Source organism: Megascapheus bottae, chromosome 3, assembly GCF_031878675.1.
Source record: "Megascapheus bottae isolate mThoBot1 chromosome 3, mThoBot2.hap1, whole genome shotgun sequence".
In the NCBI taxonomy this organism is placed as follows: Eukaryota; Metazoa; Chordata; class Mammalia; order Rodentia; family Geomyidae; genus Megascapheus; species Megascapheus bottae.
Window position 1 is genome coordinate 912,131 of NC_143511.1, and position 24,370 is coordinate 936,500.

The following is a 24,370-nucleotide window of genomic DNA, read 5'->3' on the forward strand; positions in this document are numbered from 1 at the left end:
TCACTTCTTATGTTCTCATTTTACATGTAGGTAGGTATTTCCCTCATTTTCATCAGATGTCTTTATCTTCTATTTTCAGAAATGAATATGATCTTATTCTGAACTCGGATATAAACAGCAATCATTATCATCAGTGGTTTTACTTTGAAGTCAGCGGGATGCGTCCAGGTGTTGCGTATAGGTTTAACATCATTAACTGTGAAAAGTCCAACAGTCAGTTTAATTACGGTAAGATAATTTTCTTTCCATATGAAGGAATATAGGCATCTTAGTGTAGGACAGAAATTGAACAAAAGAATCATTACTAAAAATGTTTCAATCTCTTGCTTTTTATGTGGCTTAGTGGTAGAGTGCTTGTCTAGCATGCACTCTACCTGAGTTCAATTCCTTGGTACCATACATACAAAAAGTAAAATTGTTGAAAAATTTTAAAATGCTTATGCAAAATTAGAAACAGGTTATTCTTTGATTTGTTAGTAAAGGATTACTCCTGTATCAGCAAGCCCTTTAGTATTTAACATTATGGTTAATTTTGTCCAAATTGACTACAACTACAAATACATTATGAATGTGCTCATAGCTCAGGTATTGTATATTTTCACCTTTAGCCTCTTAAATATTTTGTTAAATTAATTGACTTTAGAATATTGAACTGATCTTTTGTATCTGTGGCATAAACTCCAGGGTTATTGTATATAATTGCTGATATTTTGTTATTAATAAGTTTTACAATTGGAGTTGAGGGTGTAGCTCAGTGTAAGAGTCTAGCATACACTAAATCCTGGTTCAGTCACCGCACAGAAAATAATCTCTATACATGCTCAGAAGAGATATTGATAGTCTTTTAAGATAGAAATGCAATTTCTATATTTAGTTTTAGGGTTTTTCAAATGATCTTGAGTGAGTCATGATTGACTTTGTTTTGTCTTAGTTGTCAGATGAATTGTTTGTAATGTTCTCTTTTGATGTTAGAGGGTTGATGTATTGGTTGATTTCATTACTGCTAATGATAGTTTGTGTTTTCTCTCTTCATTTCTTGTTAGTGTAGTTGGAGGTTTATCAATTTTTCCCCCCAGTCCTGGGGCTTGAGCTCAGGGCCTGGGCACTGTCCAGGTTGCTGAAGGTTAGCACTCTACTGCTTACCACAGTGCTGCTTTTTCTGTGTATGTGGTTCTGAGGAATTGAACCCATGCATGCATGCTAAGCAAGCATTCTACCCCTAAGCCACATTCTCAGCCTGAGGCTTATCAGTTTTATTGATATTTTTTATAAGAAGTAGCTTTTTGTTGCATTGGGATTCTTTGCTGCTTTTCTTTAGACATTTTTTTCCATAATTTGGCTATTATGAATAGTACAGCAGTGAATATTGGAATATTGTGAATAGTGGAGCAGTGAACACAAAATTTTATATGTGTGAATGTGTATTTATAAAGACTTACTTATGTGATACAAGGGTCTGCTTTAGGCATGATTGTGGGGGTTCTGTTTGTCCAAACAGACCTTACCTGGCAGACTTTACATGGGGGAAGGGCCTGTAAAATTCAAGTAGGTACTGAATGGCTGTTAACTCTACTGTTTTGCACAAGGGAGTCCTGAGGCTTCTTAGCTCTGGACTTGGTATGGCTGCCTTTTATGGAGAGCTGTGCTGACTGTCTTAAGCTGGTATATGCTTGGTGTTTCTGGGGTAACAGATGTGTACTACCATAGTCATATTCAGATTTTAAATATATATGCATATATGTATGCATGCATGTATATATTTAGTATGCTGGTCATTGGGCTTGAACTCAGGGGCTGGAGGCTGTCTATCCTTTAGCTTAAAAATGCTAGTGCTCTACAGTTCAACTTCTGGCTTTTTGATGATTTTACAGACATAACAGTCCTGCTTGGACTGGCTTTGAATTGTGATCCTTAGATCTTAACTTCCTGAGGAGCTAGGGTTACAGATGTGAGCCACTGGTACCTGGTGGATATTCATTCTTTTTGAAGTGTTTTACTTCCAAGGAAAAGAATTCATGGCATGGAAATAACAATAAAAAACACAAATAGGAATGTCTACAAAAAATAGTTCTTAATTTTGATATTGAAAAACGCTTGTCTTTATCAGACTTAAATATTTTACTCAATAGAACATCATACAGACATAACCAGTAATGTTGTTGAATAATACTTAATGGTATGGGGGGGATTTTTTGGCATGTTGTTGTAGGATAAAAAAAAAAGGTAATGTTACAAATAAGTTTTCATACTTAATCCCAAATCCATAAAAAGACAAATATTTTTAATATTATATGAGTATCTTTATAAGAATAAGTGGGGCTGGCAGTTTGGCCCAGTGGTAGGGTGCTTGCCTAGCATGCATGAATACCCGGGTTCGATTCCTTAGTACCATATACATAGAAAAAAGTCAGAAGTGATGTTGTGGCTCAAGTGGTAGAGCTCTAGCCTGAAGAAAGCATAAGGAATTGAACCTGGATCTTTGTGCATGCTAGGCAAGCACAAGTTGTGGTATTTGTACACAATGGAATTCTATGCTGCTGTCAGAAAAAATGACATCACCCCATTTGTTAGGAAATGGAAAGACTTAGAAAAAATCATATTAAGTGAAGTAAGCCAGACTCAAAGGAACTTAGGCTCAATGGTTTCCCTCATTTGTCATAATCAGTAGAAACCTTGGGCTCTACTAGCAGAGATCTGCAATAGAGCAAAATCTTGATACATAAGGCCATATAGTATGAAGCTAATTGAAAGGACCTCCAGGATACTGAAACAAAAGCCATATAACGAATGATTGTTGTCCTTAATGTACTATGTTATCTCCCATCTCCTTTGCTGTCCTTTGGGTATCTCATATTGTTACAGTATCTCACTTTGTTATCTGATATATTGAATTTATTTGTATTTGGTTATTTGAAATTTGATAGGGAAGGGGGGAAAACCAAGACAGGTTGGGGGGGGTGAGGGGAGGGTAATGGGTACCAAGACATGTGAAAGGGTATCAATGTGTGTGAATTAATGCACCTTCTATCTGGCAAATACCATGTAACCCTTTTATTAATTACAATAAACACACACACACACACACACACACACACACACAGAAAAGAAAGCACAAGGACATTGCTCTGAGTTCAAGGCCCAGGACTGGCAAAAAAAAAAAGAAAATAAGTAATATGTCTAGGTGCTGTTGGTTCACTGGCTATTCAAGAAGCTGAAAACTAAGCTATTAAGGTTCTAAAAGTTCATTCAGAAAAGGCTGTGAGACTCAATCTCCAATTAATCAGCTAAGTACTGGACTTGGGGGTGTGTGGCTTAACTGGTAGAGTGCCAGCGTTGAGCAATAAAGCTGAGCATATTAGGCCTTGAACTCAAGCCCTGGTACAGGCAGAGGTTAGGGGGAGGGAGGAAAAGGTGAGAATAGTTAAATGTGATCTTATATGTATTTTTAGTGTTCCTTAGAAGGAGATATTATGGCATATTTACTCATGGTATGATAGTTTGTCTTTGAACAGTGCTGTAAATGGCATTTTTACTATGTGTATAAGCTCATTAGAAATAGTAGTGAACATTTTAAACTATTTTTAAACAATTTAAAATTTAAGTGAAAAGCATATATTTAGAACAGTGTTTTATTTATTTAATTATTTTTTCCAGTCCTGGTGCTTGAATTCAGGGCCTGAGCACTGTCCTTGGGCTTTCTCAAGGCTAGAGCTCTACCGCTTGTGCCACAGCACCACTTCCAGCTTTTTCTATATATGTGGTACTGAAGTCTTCATGCATGCTAGGCAAACACTCTACTACTAGGCCAAACTCCTGGCCCTTGGTGTTTTTATTGTTTTTAAACAAAAAGGATACATCCATATGGGAGATAAATAATCTCTTCTGTTAATGTCTTTAAACCTTTTCTAGGAATTTTAACACAAAACATACAAAGTTCATAATTCTATTTTTGTCATACATTGGCAACCTCAGGGCCTACGCACTGTCTTTAAGCTTTCTTAAGGCTATTCTTGAGCCACAGCATCACTTCTGACTTTTTCTGTGTATGTGGTACTGAGAAATCAAACCCAGGGCTTTGCATGCTAGGTAAGCACTCTACCACTAGGTCACACTTCTGGCCTCCTTTGTTCTTTATACACGCTATGTACAGAGGAAATTAGAACAAAATAGCACAGTATTACTCTTCACTGTAAGTACTGGTATGATCTTTGCATTTGGGAACCAGGGTCCAAGCACTGTGCCTACAACTCAAGGGATTGACTGTTCCTCCCAAAAATATATTTCATAGGAATTTTACCAAAAAGAAATTTACAAAATGTGTTATTTTCCTACTCCTACTTTAAAAATACATCAGGCACTTCAGAGCATCAAAGGTCATCAGTCATCTGTTTATATCACAAATTGAATGGAATGCACACAGACCCATGGCTGTCATTGGAAAACATATTCGCCATCCCTTCCTGTTCCTTCTCATGGGTCTTCTGTTCCACGTCCTCCGACAAACAGAACAAATGAGGATGAGTGGGCTTCTATTTTTAAAAACAAAATTATAAACCATACATCTATGTGGCAGCTAAAATTATCTCTTTCGTTAGTGTCTTCAGAAATTTTAAAGTGAATAAAATTTTGTGGCTGAAACTAAAGCAATAGACAGATGGCTGCTTTATTTTTAAATTTCCTGTCTTTTTCCTCCTTTTTTCTTTGGATATTCTTGTATGTATTTGACACTTTCCAAACACATTTTGTAGAGAATTTGGAAAACAGAATAGTGTTCTGAGAAACATGAAAATTATTAATAATGATGCCTTTTCCAGAGATAATCAATTTAGCATTTGTTGTTTTATGCCAGCTTTTAAAAAACAATGTTCTATATGGTTTCTACACATGTGTATTTATTTATTTAAACAGATATTTGTGTATAATAATACTTATCTCAGCAGTACTTAAAATAGAAAATGATTAGAAACAACTGTAGAATACAGAAAAAATTGGATAAACAAGTTCCATAATAGAATGTCCACTAACATAATTTCAGAGGAAATGTAATAAAAAGAAAAAATGGTAGCAATGCAATATTTAATGAAAACTCTGAATAGTAATTGTGTTTTAAAAATATTAATGTAACTGTATAATGCCATAATCTGCTGTGTTGTAGATGTTGTTATGTGCCTGATACTAAGCCACCCTTAGATTTTTTTTTTGTCAGTCGTGGGGCTTGAACTCTGGACCTGGGTGCTGTCCCTGAGCTCTTCAACTCAAGGCTACCACCCTATCCTTTGAGCCATTTCCAGTTTTCTAGTGGTTAGAGATAAGAATCTCATGGACTTTAGTGCCTGAGCTGGCTTTGAACGATGATTTTCAGATCTCAGCCTTCTGAGTAGCTAGGATTATAGGCATGAGCCACCATGCCCTGCTCACCCTTAAATTTTTAAGAATTAGTTCACTTGGCCATGTGAATTGTTAAGCGTCTTTAGATTTAAGATTATATATGTTTGGTCATAAGTAGGACAAGTTAATGTCCTTCCTGGGGACTATCTTGGTCTCATTTTGAATGCAAGCTAATGCTTACAAATGAAAGGTTATTTGCACACCTTATATTCATGAGATTTGGAGGGACAGTATGTTTAAAACTTTGATGTTTTTTGCCCCATTTTGGGTGAAAGAAGTTCTTTTCAGTTTTGTGTGTGTAAGGTCTGCCAAAAGAAAACTCGATCCAGTTCAGGAGAAGAGGGTTTATTGTGTGAGGAAAGAGCAGACCTCTTGCCACCCGAGATGGAATCGGACGAGCAAGAGAGCTTATGGTGGAAAGTGAGAGATGATATAGGGGGAAGGGTGTGACCACAGCAGAAGTGGATGTGATCTCAGAGGATGGGGAAATACCTCAGACTGGGGAACCTCCCACTGCCCCCAGGTATGCCAGTTGCCAGGGTTACAGGTGCTGGGCAGGGATTTCCAGGGTGCAGGGGGAGAGAGCCAAGGAAGAAGTCATTTCTTCCAGGCAGATCTAAAAGTGTGTCTAGTTTTAAACTTGTTCATTGAGACTGTAGATAATTTATATTTTCTTATGTATCATTTAGACTTTGATAATGTACCAGAAATCTGTAGATGACACTTGTAAAATGTGATTTTACTTGTCCTCTCTTTTTTTGTCCTTAAAACATAACTTTGTTAGCTAGGTGCCAGCTCTCACTTGTAATCTTAGTTACTCCAAAAACTGAGATTGGATGATCGAGATTTGAAGCCATCCTATGCAGACAAATCTGAGAAAGCTTGAAATAGAGGTGTGTCTCAAGTGGTAGAGCCTACAGTGTTGAGTAAAAAAGCCAAGAGAGTGCTCAGACCCTGAGTGCAAGTTCTAATACTGGCCTGGCACAAACAACTTCACTTCAAAGAAATCCCTCCATAATTTTCTTGTTTTATTTCTGTAAGGATTTAGCTCTTGGTTTACTCATATCCTTACGGAGTTTTCTTTATTAATTTTTTCTTTGCCTCTTCACAGGTTATAATTTTCTTTTCCTAATTTTTAATTTAGTTTTATATATGATGAACAAAAACTTTTAAATTTGAATTTTAAATTCAACCAGGATGTAACTTAATTCTGTATCCTCTCTAAATTTTAATATTAGTATCTATTTTTTATTATATTGCTTCTAATTATATATAGTTTTAGCATCTCTATTGAACCAAGAATTGTATATGGAATTACTATATTTTTAGTAAGTATGAAAGAGTTTATATTGATTGAATTGATTCTTTTTTCTTTTCTTTTTTGTTTTGTTTTGTTTTGTTTTGTTTCAATCCTGTGGCTTGAACTTAGGTTGGGTGCTATCCCCAGATTTTGTGCTCAAGGTTAACACTTTAACACTGAGCTACAACTTCACTTCTAGATTTTTGGTGATTGGAGATAAGGGTCTCATAGGCACTCTTGGTGGTTCTGCCTTCAAACTGCCATTCTCAGATTTCAGACTCATAAATTGCTAGGATTACAGATATGATTGTACTAGCTTTTGGCTAAGATTGATTTTTTAAAATTAATTTAACATTTTAAGTCATTTTTCTCATTGACATAGAATTAATGACTTGTGATATTTTTATGATGAAAAGATTATTTGCAATATCTGGTCAGTTTTTGTTTTCATAGTTACTTGTAAAATAGATAGTTTTGTAAGAAGCACAACTTAATGAGGAAGGAAAAAAATCCCAACAATTTATCTTTTTACCATTCACCATTTCCAACACTTTTATGACCCAGTGCAATATCTAATTCTTCTAGCTATCCTACAGTTCAGAAAGCCACAAGCTGCCTGGGTTTACTGCAGACATTTCTGGATTAAAGTCACTCAACACTGCTTACCACTTCAGATGCTGATGAGCAGAGATTTCTCAAGTTTCCATACTACTGTCCAATTTGGCCACAAATTGTGTGTGGGGGGGTCTCATTTCCCCCTCCTCAGGTTTGTTAATATACTATGACAGATCACAGCTCATTAGTTTCTGAAAAGGAAAGAAGAACCACCTGAAAGAGAGTGGAGAACAAGCACCCAAACAGGAGGGCAGGAGCATCTTCCCATTGGAGCAGCAAGATGCCATCCTTCTGTCATGTGATTATATTCATATTCTTCAACATCAAGATTGTTTGTATTTGGGGAGTTTTATGGAGGCTTTATTGTGTTGGTGCCATTAGTTCAGTCTTCAACTCTTCCTCTTTTTTGAATGATTTTTTTTTCCCCCAGCCCTAGGTTTGGAACTCAGGTTCTGGACACTGTCCTTGGGCTTTGTCAAGGTTAATGCTCTACCACTTGAGCCACAACACCACTTCCAGCTTTTTCTGTATATGTGGTACTGGGAGTTGAACCCAGGGCTTTGTGCATGCTAGGCAAGCACTCTACCACTAGACTATGCTCCCGGCCTTTGAATGAAAATTTGAATCTTGGAAAGTGTGGAAAATTCATTGGTTGGACTCTCCAGTGACCATTTTGTGAATCAGAGATCACTTCACTATTACCTTCGTCATTTGTGGGTATTTAGGAGTTGTCAGGGACAAGAGTAAAAAACCAAAGATGTTTCTTTTATCTTCATTGCTTAGGACAAGGGTTTTAGAAGTTTTTCATTAGTAACTGGCCAAGTATTAGGACAGAAGATACTCCTAGGAACTCTATTACTCTGAGAATTATAAGCGTTTTAGGAGTGCTGTGTCAGGAAAAATTGGAGACAAGAGTCTCATGATCTCTGAGTTCAGTCCTCAGATCTCAGCCTCCTTTATAGCTAGGATTACAGGTATGAGCCACTAGTACTCTTAAGAATTGATGGTTTTTTTTGCATGACTTTTTTTCATTAGTTTTTTTCATATATTTTTTATTGTAATTAATAGAAGGGTTACATTATGTTCACCAGATAGAAGGTACATTACTTCACATACATTGATACCCTTTCTCATGTCTTGGTCCCCATTTCCCTCCTCCCACCCCCACCCCTCATCTTGTTTTCCTCCCTTCGCTATCTGACTTCAAATAACCAAATATGCATATATACAATATATCAGATAACCAGGTGAAATACTGTAACAATATGAAATAACCAAGTAAAAAGAGATGAGAGATAACAGTACATTAAGGACAACAATCACTCATTATATGGCTTGTTTCTATATCCTGGAGGTCCTTTCATTTAGCATCATTTTATATGGCCTTATGAATCTATATTTTGTTCTATTGTAAATATCTGCTGGGAGAGCCCAAGGTTTCTACTGATTAGGACAAATGAGGGAAACCATTGAGCCTATGTTCCTTTGAGTCTGGCTTACTTCACTTAATATGAAGAATTGATTATTTTTTTTCTTTTTTTTATTGTAATTAGTAAAAGGGTTACATGATATTTGCCAGATAGAAGGTGCATTAATTCACATACATTGATACCCTTTCACATGTCTTGGTACCCATTTCCCTCCCCCCCCAAACCTCCCACCCGTCTTGGTTTTCCCCCCTTCCCTATCAAATTTCAAATATCCAAATATAAATAAATTCAATATATCAGATAACAAAGTGAGATACTATAACAATATGAGATAACCAAGGGACAGCAAAGGAGATGAGAGACAACATAGTACATTAAGGAAAACAATCATTCATTATATGGCTTTTGTTTCAATATCCTGGAGGTCCTTTCAATTAGCTTCACATTATATGACCTTATGTAAGAATTGATGATTTTTTAAAAGTACTTTTTTCCTGTTTAAAGGCAGTGTTATTTGGCATGTAGATGTTCATCACTTTTTCACATTCCATTCACTATCTTTTGTCTTCATTTCTTTTTTTTATAGTTTTGGTTTGAATTAACTTGATAACTTTTCTGTCTTTTTTGTTGTTGTTAATAGAGACTGCGTTCTTAAAATTTCACTGAGATTGATTGATTATTATTTATTTTTGTTGGTTGTGGTGCTTGAACTTTGGGCCTGGGTGTTATCCCTGAACTCTTGAGCTCAAGGCTAGTACTCTACCACTTAGAGCCACAGCACCACTTCTAGTTTTCTGGTGGTTAATTGGAGATAAGAGTCTCATGGACTTTCATGCCTCTGCTGCCTTTGAACCACCATCATCAGATCTCAGTCTCCTGAGTAGCTAGGATTACAGCTGTACTAGTAGCTAGTAGCTAGGATGCCATCAGTGCTGGCTATTTATTTTTTGATGTTGGTCCTGCAGCTTGAGCTCAGGGCCAGGGCTCTGTCCCCAAGCTTTTGTGCTGTACTTGAGAGTGACAGCTCCACTTCTGGGTATTTTCCTGTTTAATTGGAGATAAGTCTATGGACTCCTCAGTTAATAGCTAGGATTACAGGTATGGACCACCAGTGCCAGGCTTGACATAGATGATTTCAAGCTTTTTAAAATTCTTACATTGTTGTGTTGTTTTTATGTCTTGTTTTTTTCTTCTGCTGCTTCTTTATTTTAATTTTTGTTTTCATTTGCACCATACCCTTCACCCCTTTTTCTTATTTTCTTAGATAGGGAACTCAGGCTTTTTGCTCCAACAAGTCTAGCCTACTATCCTTTACAGTTCTTGAACAGCTGGGATTACAAATATATGCTACCAGGCCCAAGACTTTTCTCAGCAATAGGGTCTTTAGTTTTTTTCTCCCCTGTACTGAACTAAAACTTATCTCTATTGTGTCTAGGATTACAGGCTTTTGAGTCACCTTTCAAGTGTATCTGTGAATTCTAAAATGTACCCACAAAAACACATTAGGAAGAGTCCTCCGAAGTTCTGACAAAAATGTTGTGTACTGTGAGCTTTTTTTTCCCCTGTATATTTGTAAATAGAGGGATTAGTACAAATGACAGAAGCGTCTGTTTAGGTAGGTACCACATACATAAAAAAAAAAGCTGAAAGTGGTGCTGTGGCTTTGAGAAAGCCCAAGGACAGTGCTCAGATCCTAAATTCAAGCCCTAGGACTGGTCAAAAAAAAAATTGTTGTTGGATCTGTTGGATTTATAGTCCATAAAACAAATGGAGGTTTGTCTATCTGCATATCAGCACAATTTAGAAGAAGAAAGGAACCAGTACTGTGGTTAGAATTCAACACTGAAGCATTTGTAACTAAGTGTGAAGTTAATATTGTAGTCATCAAGGTCATTTTTACTTCATTTCAGGGATGGTGGTAAAGACTAAAAAATTTTTACTGGGAAAATTTGACCTGGAAATATTTCTTTATTTTTAACACAGTTAGGAAAACACTCATTTTCTGTAAATTTTCTTTCTTTTTGATTGAGGTTTGATTAGAGGTCTTCTTTGGGAAAAAGGGTAATCTTTGTTTTGTTTTTCTTAGTTTTTTGAAATGTTTTAGTCCATTCTTTCCAATACTTGCATTAAAAAAAAAATATCCCTGGGCTCCTCAGCTCAAGGCTACTGCCCTACCCTTGAGCCAAGCCCCGTTTCCCGTTTTCTGGAGGTTAATTGGAGATAAGAGCCTCAGGTCCTTTTGTGTTGGGCTTGCTTTGAACCTTGATCCTCAGATCTCAGCCTCCTTAGTAGCTAGGATTACGGACATGAGCCACTGTGCCCAGCGAAGATATTATATGTTTATTTTTCTTAGTATTTCCCTTAGTTGTAAGGAGAATGGTAAATTTATGTCATATATAAAATTCTATAATCGGTTTCATCACTCGCATTTGTAGTGGGAAGAAATTTGTTTAAATTGCCACTAGATGGCAGCATTGTATTTTTACTAACTGGGAGCTTTAGTTACCCTCCTGCTCTTTTTTTTTTTTTTCCCCTTCCAAAAAGTGTGTTCCTGTAGTCTCTTTTACCTGGTTGATCTTAAATATTGTTACAGTTTCATTGTGAATTATTATTTCTATTTTTTAAAACTCCTTATTCATTTAATATATTTTGGCCTAAAAGCTCCTTTGATCTAGAATTTTCTACTTCTACTTTATTGTTTCTATATGACTACTCTATGTCTATCCATTTCTGTACATTCAGGTAATTTTAAATCAGTACTCTGTTGTCTCCTAATACTGAATATGTGATTTTATTTGTGCTACTTGTTGAATTTATTAACTAGTTGGTGAGGGTATATGTGAAATCCAGGTGGTAGCCATTATCCTCCAGTCCAAGTGTCTAATCTCCCTTTTGCTAATGTAAACCTTCACTGTAGTTAACAGTTGGGGAGTGTCTAGCTAAAGGCTATTATTTGGTACACATCAACTAATCTTGGTTGTCTTCCCGTATTCATAATTTTGCATGGCTCCTGTATGATATTTGGAGTATCCAAGTGGCCTTCAGCAGAAAGATTTCCCTCCTTTGTAGCTGGTATTTTCTCTTTATAAAATCCCTGAGGCCAAATAACATGCAAGTTGTGATGATGTCCTGCATATATTCACACTCTGTTTTAATCTTGTCCTTTTTATCTGTTAATTTCAGTGATAACATTTTATATCATTGATGAAGACAGTTTAAAATATCTTATCTTTCTTAATATTTGCAGTTGATAATGATTATGTGCTCAATAAAACCTTGGCCTTATATATCTTTAGAGGCCAATGTAATTGGATGTTATTCTGACAATTTAATAGTACTTTGATATATGTTCAGGGAAGAAGATTGATAGGTTTTAGTATACCACTTTTGTAAAATTTATATTTTAATCTTCTCTTCTACAGTTCAGCTACAGTGCATCAAAATTATCTCTTGTTCTGTATTATTTTTTGTCAGTCATGGGACTTGAACTCTGGGCCTCGGTGCTCTCCCTGAGCTCTTTAGCTCAAGTCTAGCACTCTACCACAGTGCCACTTTCTGCATATTTTTTATGTTCATAAAAATTTATCCTTTGACTCATGAATAAATCAGACATTCAGATACAGCTGTTCTATTTCAGATTGAGTATATGGTGGTTTATTTAATCTGAGTTACTGCATTTGGTTGATTCTTGCTGAGGCTGCCTATTCTGTCTGAAGCTGGTATCTCAATACCAAGATTTCTATAGATTATTTATTTATTTATTTATTTATTTTTACCCATCCTGGGCCTTGAACTCAGGGCCTGGGCACTGTCCTTGGGCTTTCTCAAGGCTAGAACTACTTCCTAAGAGCCTAAGAACCACTTCCGGCTTTTTTTTCTATGTAAGTGGTACTGAGGAATCGAACCCAGGTCTTTGTGCATGGTAGGCAAATACTCTACAACTAGGCCAAACTCTTGGCCCCTATAGATAATTTTTAAAAGGAACAATTTTTTATTCATGATCAGAATTTTAAATATTAGCTAATGTAGTTATTACAAATGAATAATACTTCCTTGGACTGTACTAGGCAATCATTAACATTATTGAGTGAGTGATTTAAAGGAGAAAAGGCTTGGCATTCTATTACTAGAATTTGTAAGAACAATAAAGACTAATAAAACTACTCAAAATTTGGCAATGATAACAGCCCTACCTGAGGGCTGGGAGGTTCAAGGACTGTTTTAATATATATAACAACATTGTAATAGCTGGCACATATAAATTATTCAGTGTTTGCCATTTTTATATGCATGGAAAAACTGATTTGCAAAAAATGGTAGATAATGCTTTAAATGGCAAAAAATTTTACTTAAAATTATGGGCAAAACAGTTATTTGTTCTATTAATATATTCATCATTTTTCGAGTTGTGATTTTGTGAATTGCAGTGAAAGTTGAGAATGAAATAAGTACTTAAACAGAAAATAATGATTTAAAGTTACACATAACCTGAGTATATACCTAAAAACCCTTGAGGACTACTAAAAATCCAGTAAAATGCCTGGCAGTAGCATGAGCCTGGAATCCTAGCTATTCAGGAGGTTGAGATAGGAGGATAGCAGTTCAAAGCCAGCCTGGGCAGGAAAGTCTGTGAGACTCTTATCTCCAGTAAACCACTCAGAAAAATCCTGAAATAGCACTCTAGCTCAAGTGGTAGAGTGCTAGCCTTGAACAAAGAGGCGCAGGGACAGTCCCCATGCTGAGTTCAATCCCCAGGACCAGCAAAAATAAAAATAAAAAAATATACCCAGTAAAATTAGTAACAATTGGATAATGCGAATATAAGATAAATACAGAACTTGGCCAGGAGTTTGGCCTAGTGATAGTGCTTGCCTAGCATGCACAAAGACCTGGGTTCTATTCCTTGATACCACATACATAGAAAAAGCTGGAAGTGGAGTTGTGGCTGAAGTGGTAGAGCTCTGGCTTTGAGAAGCACAAGGACAGTGTTCAAGCCCTGAGTTCAAGCTCAAGGACTAGCCAAAAAAAAAGGTAACTATGGAACTATAGAATATTTCATTTCATTGCTGAAATGAAATGGAAAGGAAAATGTCTTAGAAAATGCATATAAATATAACATACTTAATACCAATAATATATATATATATTCGTAAATTAAAATTTAAGGAAAGTTAAATCAGTTCTCTTTCTAAAATTAATATAAAGTTTTAATACAGTTAGAAACCAAATGTGTTGTTTTAGGAACTTAAATAAGATGATTTTAAGGTTCATCTTTCTAACATGCCGAAGGAAATACGCTATGTATTTCATCTGATTTTTTTTTTTTTCCCATGGGGCTTGAACTCGGGCCTGGGCACTGTCCCTGAGCTCTTCAGCTCAAGACTAGTTTTCTATGAGTTTGAGTCACAGTGCCACTTCCGTTTTTCTGATGGTTAATTGGAAATAAATCTCACAGATTTCCCTGCTAAGGCTAGCTTCAGATCATAATCCTCAAATCTCAGTTTCCTGAGTATGTAGAACTAAAGGCATGGTTAGAAATTTGGAAAAGAATTTTTTCTCCTAAAATCTTCCCTCCTCTGTTTCTCTCAAAGGTATGCAGCCACTCATGTATTCGGTTCGTGAAGCACTAAATGCCAGACCCTGGTGGATTCGCATAGGAAGTGACATCTGTTACTACAAGTAAATATTCTTTACTTTTAAGGATTTATTTTGCTGTAACAGGATAAAATAGGGAGAAATAGGGTAAGAATACCCCCTACTTCCCGTGCCTTGGAAAAAATAAGCCTAAGACTAATGATAGTTTGTTTGTAGCCTGTATATTTTTTGAGCTGGGAGGTATAGGTGAAGTATGGGTGATGTATCCTATAATAACTTCTAGTCCTTGTTCTCCCCTGTGTAAGATGGATGTGGCCAACCCAGAATTCAGGGGCAGTAGGTAACCTTTAAGAACTCCTTTTTTCCCCTTATGACAAGACCTTTCCGTTTCTTCACATTTCTAAGGAGAGGACAAATGTAGATGAGCAAGAACTCTTTTATGTCTCCTTATTCTTACAATTCAAATTAAAAGAACGTGGTAGGACCAGGAGTTTGGCCTACTGGTAGGGTGTTAGCCTAGCATGCATGAAGGCCCAGGTTTGATTCCTTGCGTACCACATACATAGAAAAACACCAGAAGTGGTGCTGACGCTCAAGTGGTAGAGCTCTAGTCTTGAGAAAGCCCAAGGACAGTGCTTAGGCCCTGAGCTCAAGCCCAGGACTGGCCAAAAAAAAAAAGGTGGTAGAAAGGAACTAATATCTCCTTTTTTTTTTTCAGTTTACTTCCTGGTTTTAGTTCCTGAGTCTAACTTTTAATATTATTACAAATAATCTAATATTTCCCTGTCCTTATCCTGCTTCATTTACTCCCTAAAGGACTTTGATCTTTTTGGTTTTTAAAGAAATACAGATCATTTTCAGGCTTCTCCTGAGCTAATTGAGTGGTAGTGGCTCTACCTAGGTGAAATGGGAAATTTAGTTGACATGCTGCCATGATCAGGATCAGAAGACACAGGTTATTCCTTTACATTCATCTGGTTTTAGATTTAATTTTGTGTGGTTTGTCAGTGATGTTATGGTATTGTAAAGGAATGCTGCTTAGGCTGTTTTGTTAGAAGTTGTACCTCAGAGACATTTTCCACGAGTGTGTTTGTAAACACTCTACAGAAAAGTCCTAATTTGTGAGATTCAACTCTTGGCTCAGGCTCTCTATTTTGTCACCGATGATGGATGGGGGTGTTCCTTTAGCTTCCTCGTTTTCATACAAAATTACAGATCCTTTTGATCCACACAGGGGGGAAAAGTGTTTTAAGGGTTCTTACAAGGAGAATCTCCCAAGGTGAAAATTTAGCAGGGATTTGTTGCAGTGTTTAAACTGAGGGTTTTCAACCCCAGACCCAAAGTCTAGACCTAGGTTAGTTCTGGCCAAGGCTAGGTCAAACAGTTGTGGTGAAGAGGAAGATGACATTTTAGTACATCTTCAGCAGTCTTCTGTGGTATAGACATTGGCTTCAAGCTAAATAGAAAAATTAGAGGCAGGGAGTGAGAAGGGTGTGCATAGTTAAAATAGTCCCAGGTCCCAGGTATGGCCTGATTGACCATTAGCTCAGTCTTAGTCCGGAGAGAAGTTTCAGAGAATTATCCCTTATTTCACTGTAAAGAGTAGAATTATTATACTTTGAATTGGTGTGCCTTGCTTTAGTAATTCTAAAGAGTCCTTTAAATTTAAGTGTAGAACATGTATATATAGTGGAAATAAAACATGTTTTTGTTAACTGATTTAGATCTAAACCTTGTCTCTACAATTTATTTGTGTCTTTTTTGTTTTGGTTTGGTTTTGCTTTTATCAGTCATGGAGCTTGGACTCTGGGCCTGAGTACTATCCCTGAGCTCTCCAGCTCAAGGCTACTAGTGCCCTACCCCTTGAGCCACAGTGCCACTTTCCGTTTTCTAGTGGTTAATTGAAGATAAGAGTCTCATGGTCTTTAGTGCCCGGGGTGATTTTGAACCTTGATCCTCAGATCTCAGCCCTCTGAGTAACCAAGATTACATGCATGAGTCACTGCACATGCTTATCTTTTTTTTTTCTTTTTTGCCAGTCCTGGGGACTGAACTCAAGGCTTGAGCACTGTCCTTGGGCTTACCTCAAGGCTAGAGCTCTACCACTTGAGTCACAGCACCACTTCTGGCTTTTCTATGTGTGTAGTAGCGAAGAATCAATCCCGGGTCTTCTTGCATGCTAGGCAAGCACTCTACCACTAGGCCAAACTCCTGGTCCCTTAGTTGTCTTTTATATTGTAGTACAAGATGAGTTCAAACTCATTATGTTTATGGCTGTTAGAGAATTACATTTTACATTTTTTCCCTGATGTTTATCATATAGCTTCATTTAATTACTATATGTGGAGGTGAAAAGTAATGTTGTTGGCTGCTTTATTAGTACTAGCTCTATGTTGTATAAAGACTGGTAAATTAAACTTTTATAGATGGAATTTTTCTTTTTTCTTTTTCCTCGTAAAGTTCTAATTAATAAAAGCTGTGAGACACTTCAGTCCTTTAAAGTGGGTAAAGTAAACATGTTTTATGTTTCAATTGCAGAAATCACTTCTCAAGAAGTTCAGTTGCTGCAGGTGGGCAAAAGGGAAAATCCTATTATACGATTACATTCACCATCACTTTTCCACATAAAGACGATGTCTGCTACTTTGCTTATCATTATCCATATACATACTCAACTTTACAGGTAAGAACTCTGACCTAAATTGTAATATGATTGTATTTGTGTTGGATAAATGAAGAAAAGTTGCTTTTGGTTAGACATTACAATAAAGAAAAAGCCAGGCACAGGTATCTCACAACTGTAATCCTAGCTACTCAGCAGACTGAGCTCTGAGGATCAGGGTTCAAAGCCAGCCTGGACATGAAAGTGGATGAGACTCTTTTCTCCAATTAACCATCAGAAAAACAGAAGTGGTGTTGTGGCTCAAAGTGGTAGAACACTGCACTTGAGCTGAAGACTTCACAGATAGTGCCCAGGCTTGGACTTCAAGCCCTACAACTGACCAAAAAAAAGTTAAAGAAAGGTTTATTGTTTAAAAGTTTTTGAAAATACTATATTTATTGGAAACATTGGGTCGGGGAAATGGGAATGTGGTCCTTAATGAAAGAATTATGAAGGACATTTGACATGATTTTTACTTCCCATCTTTGAATAGAAATCTGTAGCTCCTTAACCTAAGATTCATGATTTGTAAAATTTAATGAGGCATTGAATCTCACAGACTGTAAGAGTAGAAAAATGTGAATGTAATTTGAAGTTTTTTGTAGGAGAAAATGGAAGTTTTATTAGTAAAGAATCCCTATATACAGTTGTAGATCCCCATTCTTTAGAATATGTCATTTTTTTAAAAAGTTCCTCTGTGGGGCCTCTTGAAATTCTTGAATATTTACAGTGTAAAACCAAACTAAACAAACTGAATCAAGCAATTGAATGACTAATTATAGTAGATTTATTCTCATAATAAAATATCCTAATGGTCAAGGATCATGAAGGGTATGAGCAGTTTACCAAGAGAGGAGCCCCCAAGGTATTAGAGAGAGGAAAAGGAATGAAAGTGAATCTATAGGGTAGAGAATAATCAGGTCAAAGACATTTAAAGTAGTACCACTATAGTTTTTCTTTGTTATACTAAGTTTTAAGAATTTGTACTTTTTTAGGGGGGCACTTTACCTTCTGAGTCATAACTCCAGCCCATTTTTGCTCCGGTTATTTTTGAAATAGGTCTTCCTTTTTTTCTTGTGCCGGTTGGAGCCTCAGTTCTTCTGTTTACCCTTCCTGCTGTAGCTGGGATGATAGGCATTTACCATCATGCCCAGTTTTTTATGTTGTGCTGGGGCCTCACATTTTTTTTGTTTTTGTCCTGGAACTTTGATACTCCTTATTTTAGCCTCCCCAGTAGGTAATTTGACAGACTCATGCCACCAAACCCAGCTGTTAGTTGAGATGGGGGAGTCTTAGTCTTTTTTCTACTAGCTTCCTCTAACCAAGATCCCGATTTCCAACTCACAAGTAACTTGAATTGCAGTTGAGAGTCACTGGTACCCAACTCATTGTATTTCAATAAAGATCACAGCCTATAACAAATATGTGTGTTTGGGAATCTTTTGTGTGGAATAACACAGCATCAGATCAAGTACATTAATCTATTTTAGGGGTTATTCATCCTAGAAAAAAGAATTGTGTTTGTAAAATGTTTCCAACATTTTAGTTTTCCTGTTTATATACTAATACTTCCTTTTAAATACATTGTGAAATTTTCCTATCCATTACATTTTCTTTCTTCCTTTGTGTCTGTCTGTCTTACTCTTTCCTTTTTTTCCCCATTGATTTCTGCAGGCCTTTTTGTTACTTGGATTTTAGTATTTACTTCTACCCGCTTTCTTCTTCTTTGTTTTTTTTTCTCCATATGATGGCAAGAGGAGTCCTTTATGGCAAATATCCTAATAAAAATTCCATTTAATCAGTGGGATGGAGGATCTGGTTAACTTAACAATATGCACAAGTGGCTTAATTCCCAACCACACAAGAAAACAAAACAAATGAACAAAGAAGCATTGATTTCTCTTGCCTCTTTTATGAAGTCTAAAATTCTTTACTGTTATTCAGTTTTGCTGTATCTATATACTGTTTGAGCTACCATTTATTAAGCATTTGTATCTCTAGGTATATATTTATTTTGTACTGGTCCTGGGGCTTAAACTGAGAAAATCTGGAAGCTGTCCCTGAGCTTCTTTGCTCCAGGCTAGTGCTCTGCCACATAAGTCATAGCTCCACATTGGGTTTTCTAGTGATTAAAGTTAAGAGTTTCATGGACCTTCCTCCCTTTGTTGGCTTCAAACCACAGTCTTTGAATCTTCGATTCCTGAGTAACAAGGATTATAGGCATGAGCCATCAGTCCCTGGCTTTGGTATTTATTTTTATGTGTTTGTGCTGGCCTTGAGGGTTGAACTCAAGGCCTAGGTGCTGTCCCTGAGCTTTTCCATTTTTTTTAGTGGTTAGTCTCATGGACTTTCTTGCCTGGGCTAGCTTTGAACTGCTATCCTCAGATCTCAGCCTCCTGAGTAACTAAGATTACAGATGTAAGCCACTGATACCCCATGGGAATTATAGTTTTCATGTAGCACACTTTCCACTCCCCCTAATTTATAGTAAAATATGTGTCTATTAAACTTTTTTAGAAAGTAAAATGTATTACATACTTGGGAAAAATGGGGTATACCAGATAGGTTGCCCTCTGATTGTTTTTTTCTTTTTTTGCGAGTACTGGAGCTTGAACTGAGGGCCTGGGCACTGACCTTGAGCTTTTTGAAGGCTAGTGTTTTATACCACTTGAGCCACTGTGCCACCTCAGCCTTTTCTGTGTTTGTGGTATGAGTTATTGAACCCAGGGCTTCATGCATGCTAGGCAAGCAGTTACAACTAAGGTCATACTCCTGGCCCCCTCTGTTTCTTGTCTTTTTTTTTTTTCTGAGTTGGTTTTTTGTTTTGTTTTGCTTTTTACAAAGGAGATCATTGTGCTATTTCTTACTCATGCATATAATGCACTTTGATCATATTCACTCCTTTTCCTCTTATTATCCCCTCATTTTTTTCTTTTTGCATTTTTTAATGAATTCTATATGAATCTTTTGAGGTAATTACTTTTGTTCTGTTTAATCTTTTACCTTTGGGTTTGCTTTTCCTTTTGTTTTCTCCCCTTAATTCATTCTTAGACTTTTGAATGGAACTTTTTTTTTTTCCAGAAAGATACAGGATCTTTTTATTATGCTTACCAAATGACCATAGTGTCGTGTCATTTAGTACTATAATATGTTTCCTTTTCATCTCATGTAATGTAAGGGACAAGAATTTGAAAGCTGCCCAGCTGGGTAGCACAAAATTTCTCTTTAAATGCCTCTGAATTTGTGTCCTTCAAATCTTGGCTTAAGGGGAGAAAGGTTCAGCTTAGAGGAGATTAGGTCCCAGGAATGATATTTGCATCCTCCATTCTTCAATTACTCTTGGCTTGAGAGCTTAGTTCCTCACCATAGAGTCCTTCTGAAAAGTTCACCCATCAGAGAGCTCAGGTCAGAATCGTGCAAACTTTTGTCTTGGCTAGTCCTGCCTCAGGTGTGAATTCCCTGACACAGTAACATGGACCAGTCCTGTTTCTATGTGAAGGGAATGGAACTTTTTGTAGAAGACTTTTCTACAGCCCATAGTTGACTAGGTTCCTGTCTCCTGATTGCAAATTCTCAGAATATTCCATATTTTCCCCAGATATGGGCCACTTACCTAAGTCTTCAGTGCCTTTTTCCCCCCAAGTAGTGATTGTGTGAATAAACACTGCCAAAAGCTTAAAAACCAACTCAATGTCTAAAAAAATAATTTGACAGTTTTATTTTTGGTATAACATGTAATAAAATCATTAATACTTGTGTTTGCAAAAACATATTTAATATGTGGTATATTATGAATATATATGTATTATATAAATTATTAACTGAAAAAAATCATATAAAAGTCTCATGTAATGGTTTCATGTGCATTACATTTGTTAATAACCTAAATGATGAAGGAGTGGGTGTCTTAAAATCTTTTTTTTTTTTTGGCTAGTCCTGGACTTGAGCTCAGGGCCTGAGCACTATCCTTGGACTTTCTCAAGGCTAGAGCTCTACCACTTGAGCAACATCACTTCTGGCTTTTTACTGTGTACATGATACCCAGGAATCGAACCTGCATGCTAGGCAAGCACTCTACTAGTAGGCCAAACTCCTGACCTTAAAATCTTTTATTTGAAGCCAGGCACGGTGGCTCATGCCAGTAACCCTAGCTACTCAGGAGGCTGAAATCTGAGGATGGTGGTTCAAAGCCAGCCAGGGCACTAAAAAGTCTGTGAGACTTTTATCTCCAATTAGTTGCTAGAAAACCTGGAGTGGTGTTGTGGCTCAAGGGGTAAGGTAGTATCCTTGAGCTGAAGATCTCAGGAACAATGTCTGGGCCGAGAGTTCAAGTCCTACTATAATGCCCAGAAACTTGAAGACCCCTCCCCCCCCCAAGGATGCCAGAGGCCAAAGATCAATGCAAACTGCAATGAGTCGTTTATTGACGAGCTCGAGCACGGGTCTCTGCGCACTGATAACCGAGTGCAGACCAGAGGCTCCGAGCCCAAAATTACAGCACCTTTTATACATTCTTTGGTAGGGGGAAGGCTCCAGTAAACATGGGCAGCAAATCAATACACCAGGAAGGAAAATTCATACCAAACTTGTAGCAGTGATTGGCTTAACACAAAGTGGGAAAGGGGCCGAGGATAAGCATTGGTGGTCTTGTGGGCTGTTGTGCTTTGAATTGATTGGACGGAGCCCCTATGGTGATTCTTAGGAGGATGGCTTTTGGCCATATATGGGTCTAGGGGGGTCTTCATGGTAACAGGTTTGTGATTGGTTGATATTTGCCCTAGTTTGCTGGGCCCTGCAAGTCCGACCTTGTAGGTGCAAATGACCACTATCTCTAGTCCCACTCCTAGGTGGGTGGGGGTCTGGAATGTGTACTCTGTCACCTACTCCCTGCTGGAGGGGTCCTTAACTCATTCTCCAGATCCGGGAGTGTCCGGGGTCCAGGACTAGTGGGTTTTTGTGGATTAACCACGAGAACAGTTACTGCATTCCTTCAAGGTCTTAGCAAGCAAGTATATAGTAGCAGAAAGGCAAGTTAAGAAAATACAAATTCAATACAAATTAAAAAATGCAGATGGCTAGCACAGGTTCATCAAAAATATAGATATATATTTATCTATGCTCCTCACCACAACCGACCAAAAAAATTATTTGACTCAATGTCTTCTAGACATTTTATAGTGACTATATATTAATCTGGAAATCAAAAAAAGAAGTTGATAAGATGTGTACCACTTAATTTCCTTCTTTTTTTACACTTTAAATACCATTACAGGTCTATAGTCACTTAACAGTCTCAAGATGCTAAAAGCTTTGAAAACAGCTTTTCATAAGTCAGATGTGAGATTATTTAGAATATTGATTCAAGTTCCTTTGTTTTACTGTTGAAATCATAATGTATATATTACAGGTTGTATGTCCTTTACCTTGCTGTCGGTGTTATATAATTAATGGTATACATGCTGTAGGTATCAGCCTTTTCAAGTTCCCCACATAATGACAGGTATGGGTCCATACCTGCCCCTGAGAATTGGGGATAAGAGTTTAAGAATCAGTTACACTTCTAGTAATGTGGAGATCTCCATGCATTATTTCTATATAAGGAAGAATTTTTAAATGATTATATACTTTAAAATTTTTTATAAAGATGCATCTTCAAAAATTGGAATCAACACACAATCCTCAGCAAATCTATTTTCGAAGAGATGTGTTATGTGAAACCCTGTCTGGAAACAGTTGTCCATTGGTGACTATAACAGCAATGCCAGAGTCTAATTGTTATGAACATATCTGTCAATTCAGTAAGTTTGTTTTCTTTACTCAAAATTTCAGTCATTACTATTTACTTTTATTCTCTATATATTTTATAATAGAAACAGTACTAAGAGCAGGCTTCAGAAGAATTAGATTCTAATCTTGGTTGCATCACTAGCCATGGATCTGTCTCTGGCCTCAGAATATTCAAATAGCATGTGAGGAGACGCCTGAGCTGTTCCCTAAGGGCCTTTTGATGTTAATCATTTTTAGTCCTTAGAAGTTGTGCTCAGGGTAAAAATATAATATAGTTTGAAGAATTTATGTAATAATGCCATCAATTTAGAAATGGATGATTAATTTTATTTGTAAACAAAACAGCCAGAAACCTATAAAGTGTTTTGACACCAAGTACTGAAAATCAGTTTTCTCTCTATATGCATTTTAAATTTTGCCTTAGGTATAAAGTTGTGGTAAAATTATTTTCTAATTTTGATAGGAAGATAAGGATCTTCAGGAAAAAAGCCTACTTTCTATAAAAATGAGAATAATGACTGATTATCTTGTAGACCTAGAAATGTCTAAATATATGTTATATGCCCTTTAGTTTGGTAATTCTTAGAGTAGTTAGTCATTTTTACTGCTTATTTTCCCATGGTTTTATAAGAAAACATTTTACATTTTAAACTTTCCCAGCTACTTATTACTAAGAAAATCAAGTTTACATTAAATAACTTATTTTTACATGTTAGATTAGTCATTTGCAAATGAGTAACTAAAATAATGTTTATTATCTTATGTTCACATTTAAAGCTCTTTTGATCTTTCAGGACATAGTTTATATTATATTTTGCATTTTATAATGTATCTTTATTCTTTATAAGACATATTGCAGTAGTTTTACGTATCTGTGCACAGTGACTTCCACTGTGAGTTTATATTAGAATTCATAAGTAGGGAAAAGTAGACTTCTAACATCCCAAAGTGAAATGTCATACAAACTTTTAGTAGCTGTTTCATTTTAATTTGAGATTTTATGTGTACCTTAGGAAATCGCCCTTATGTTTTCTTATCTGCTCGGGTACATCCTGGAGAAACTAATGCAAGTTGGGTTATGAAAGGAACATTGGAGTATCTCACAAGTAATAACCCTACTGCTCAGAGCTTACGAGAATCCTATATTTTCAAAATTGTCCCTATGCTAAATCCAGATGGTGTCATCAACGGAAAGTAAGTTAAGCAATAGTTAGAGAAATATCATAGATTATTGAGCTGGTCATACATAAACTTGTTGAAATAGTGTTCATGTTAATTCAGAAAAGTAGTGATTGTCCTAGAATGAAGAAATTCTTAGTGGGGAATTTGTTGATGATAGCTTTTAAATGATAATTATTTTTCATCAACTAGTAGTACAAACTTAAAAAAAAACTGGAATCTATTAGAATGTGTTCCATAAAATCAGAATGCCTTGCATTTTTTTCAGAAAAATCACAGTGTCAGGAATTGGGACTTTAAAAATGTGCTTTCTTTCTATTCATCTACCTACCTTCCACTACTCTTACCCAAATTGTCTGTCTGTATGTCTTTCTGCGTGCCCTCTCGCCCTCCTTCTTTCCCTCCTTCCATCTA

General features: G+C 36.5%; 1 protein-coding gene across 8 annotated transcripts in view; it reads left to right on the forward strand.

Annotated features, from left to right (window-relative positions):
- Agtpbp1 (ATP/GTP binding carboxypeptidase 1) overlaps positions 1-24,370 on the forward strand; it is a 169,686-nt gene that overhangs the window by 97,495 nt on the left and 47,821 nt on the right. For all 8 annotated transcript variants that reach the window (XM_090329444.1, XM_090329442.1, XM_090329440.1 and 5 more), the window contains 5 exons: positions 80-228; positions 14,325-14,412; positions 16,867-17,011; positions 22,635-22,788; positions 23,791-23,971. In XM_090329444.1, the coding sequence (XP_090185570.1) occupies positions 80-228; positions 14,325-14,412; positions 16,867-17,011; positions 22,635-22,788; positions 23,791-23,971 (717 nt within the window). The remainder of the gene's footprint in view (positions 1-79; positions 229-14,324; positions 14,413-16,866; positions 17,012-22,634; positions 22,789-23,790; positions 23,972-24,370) is intronic.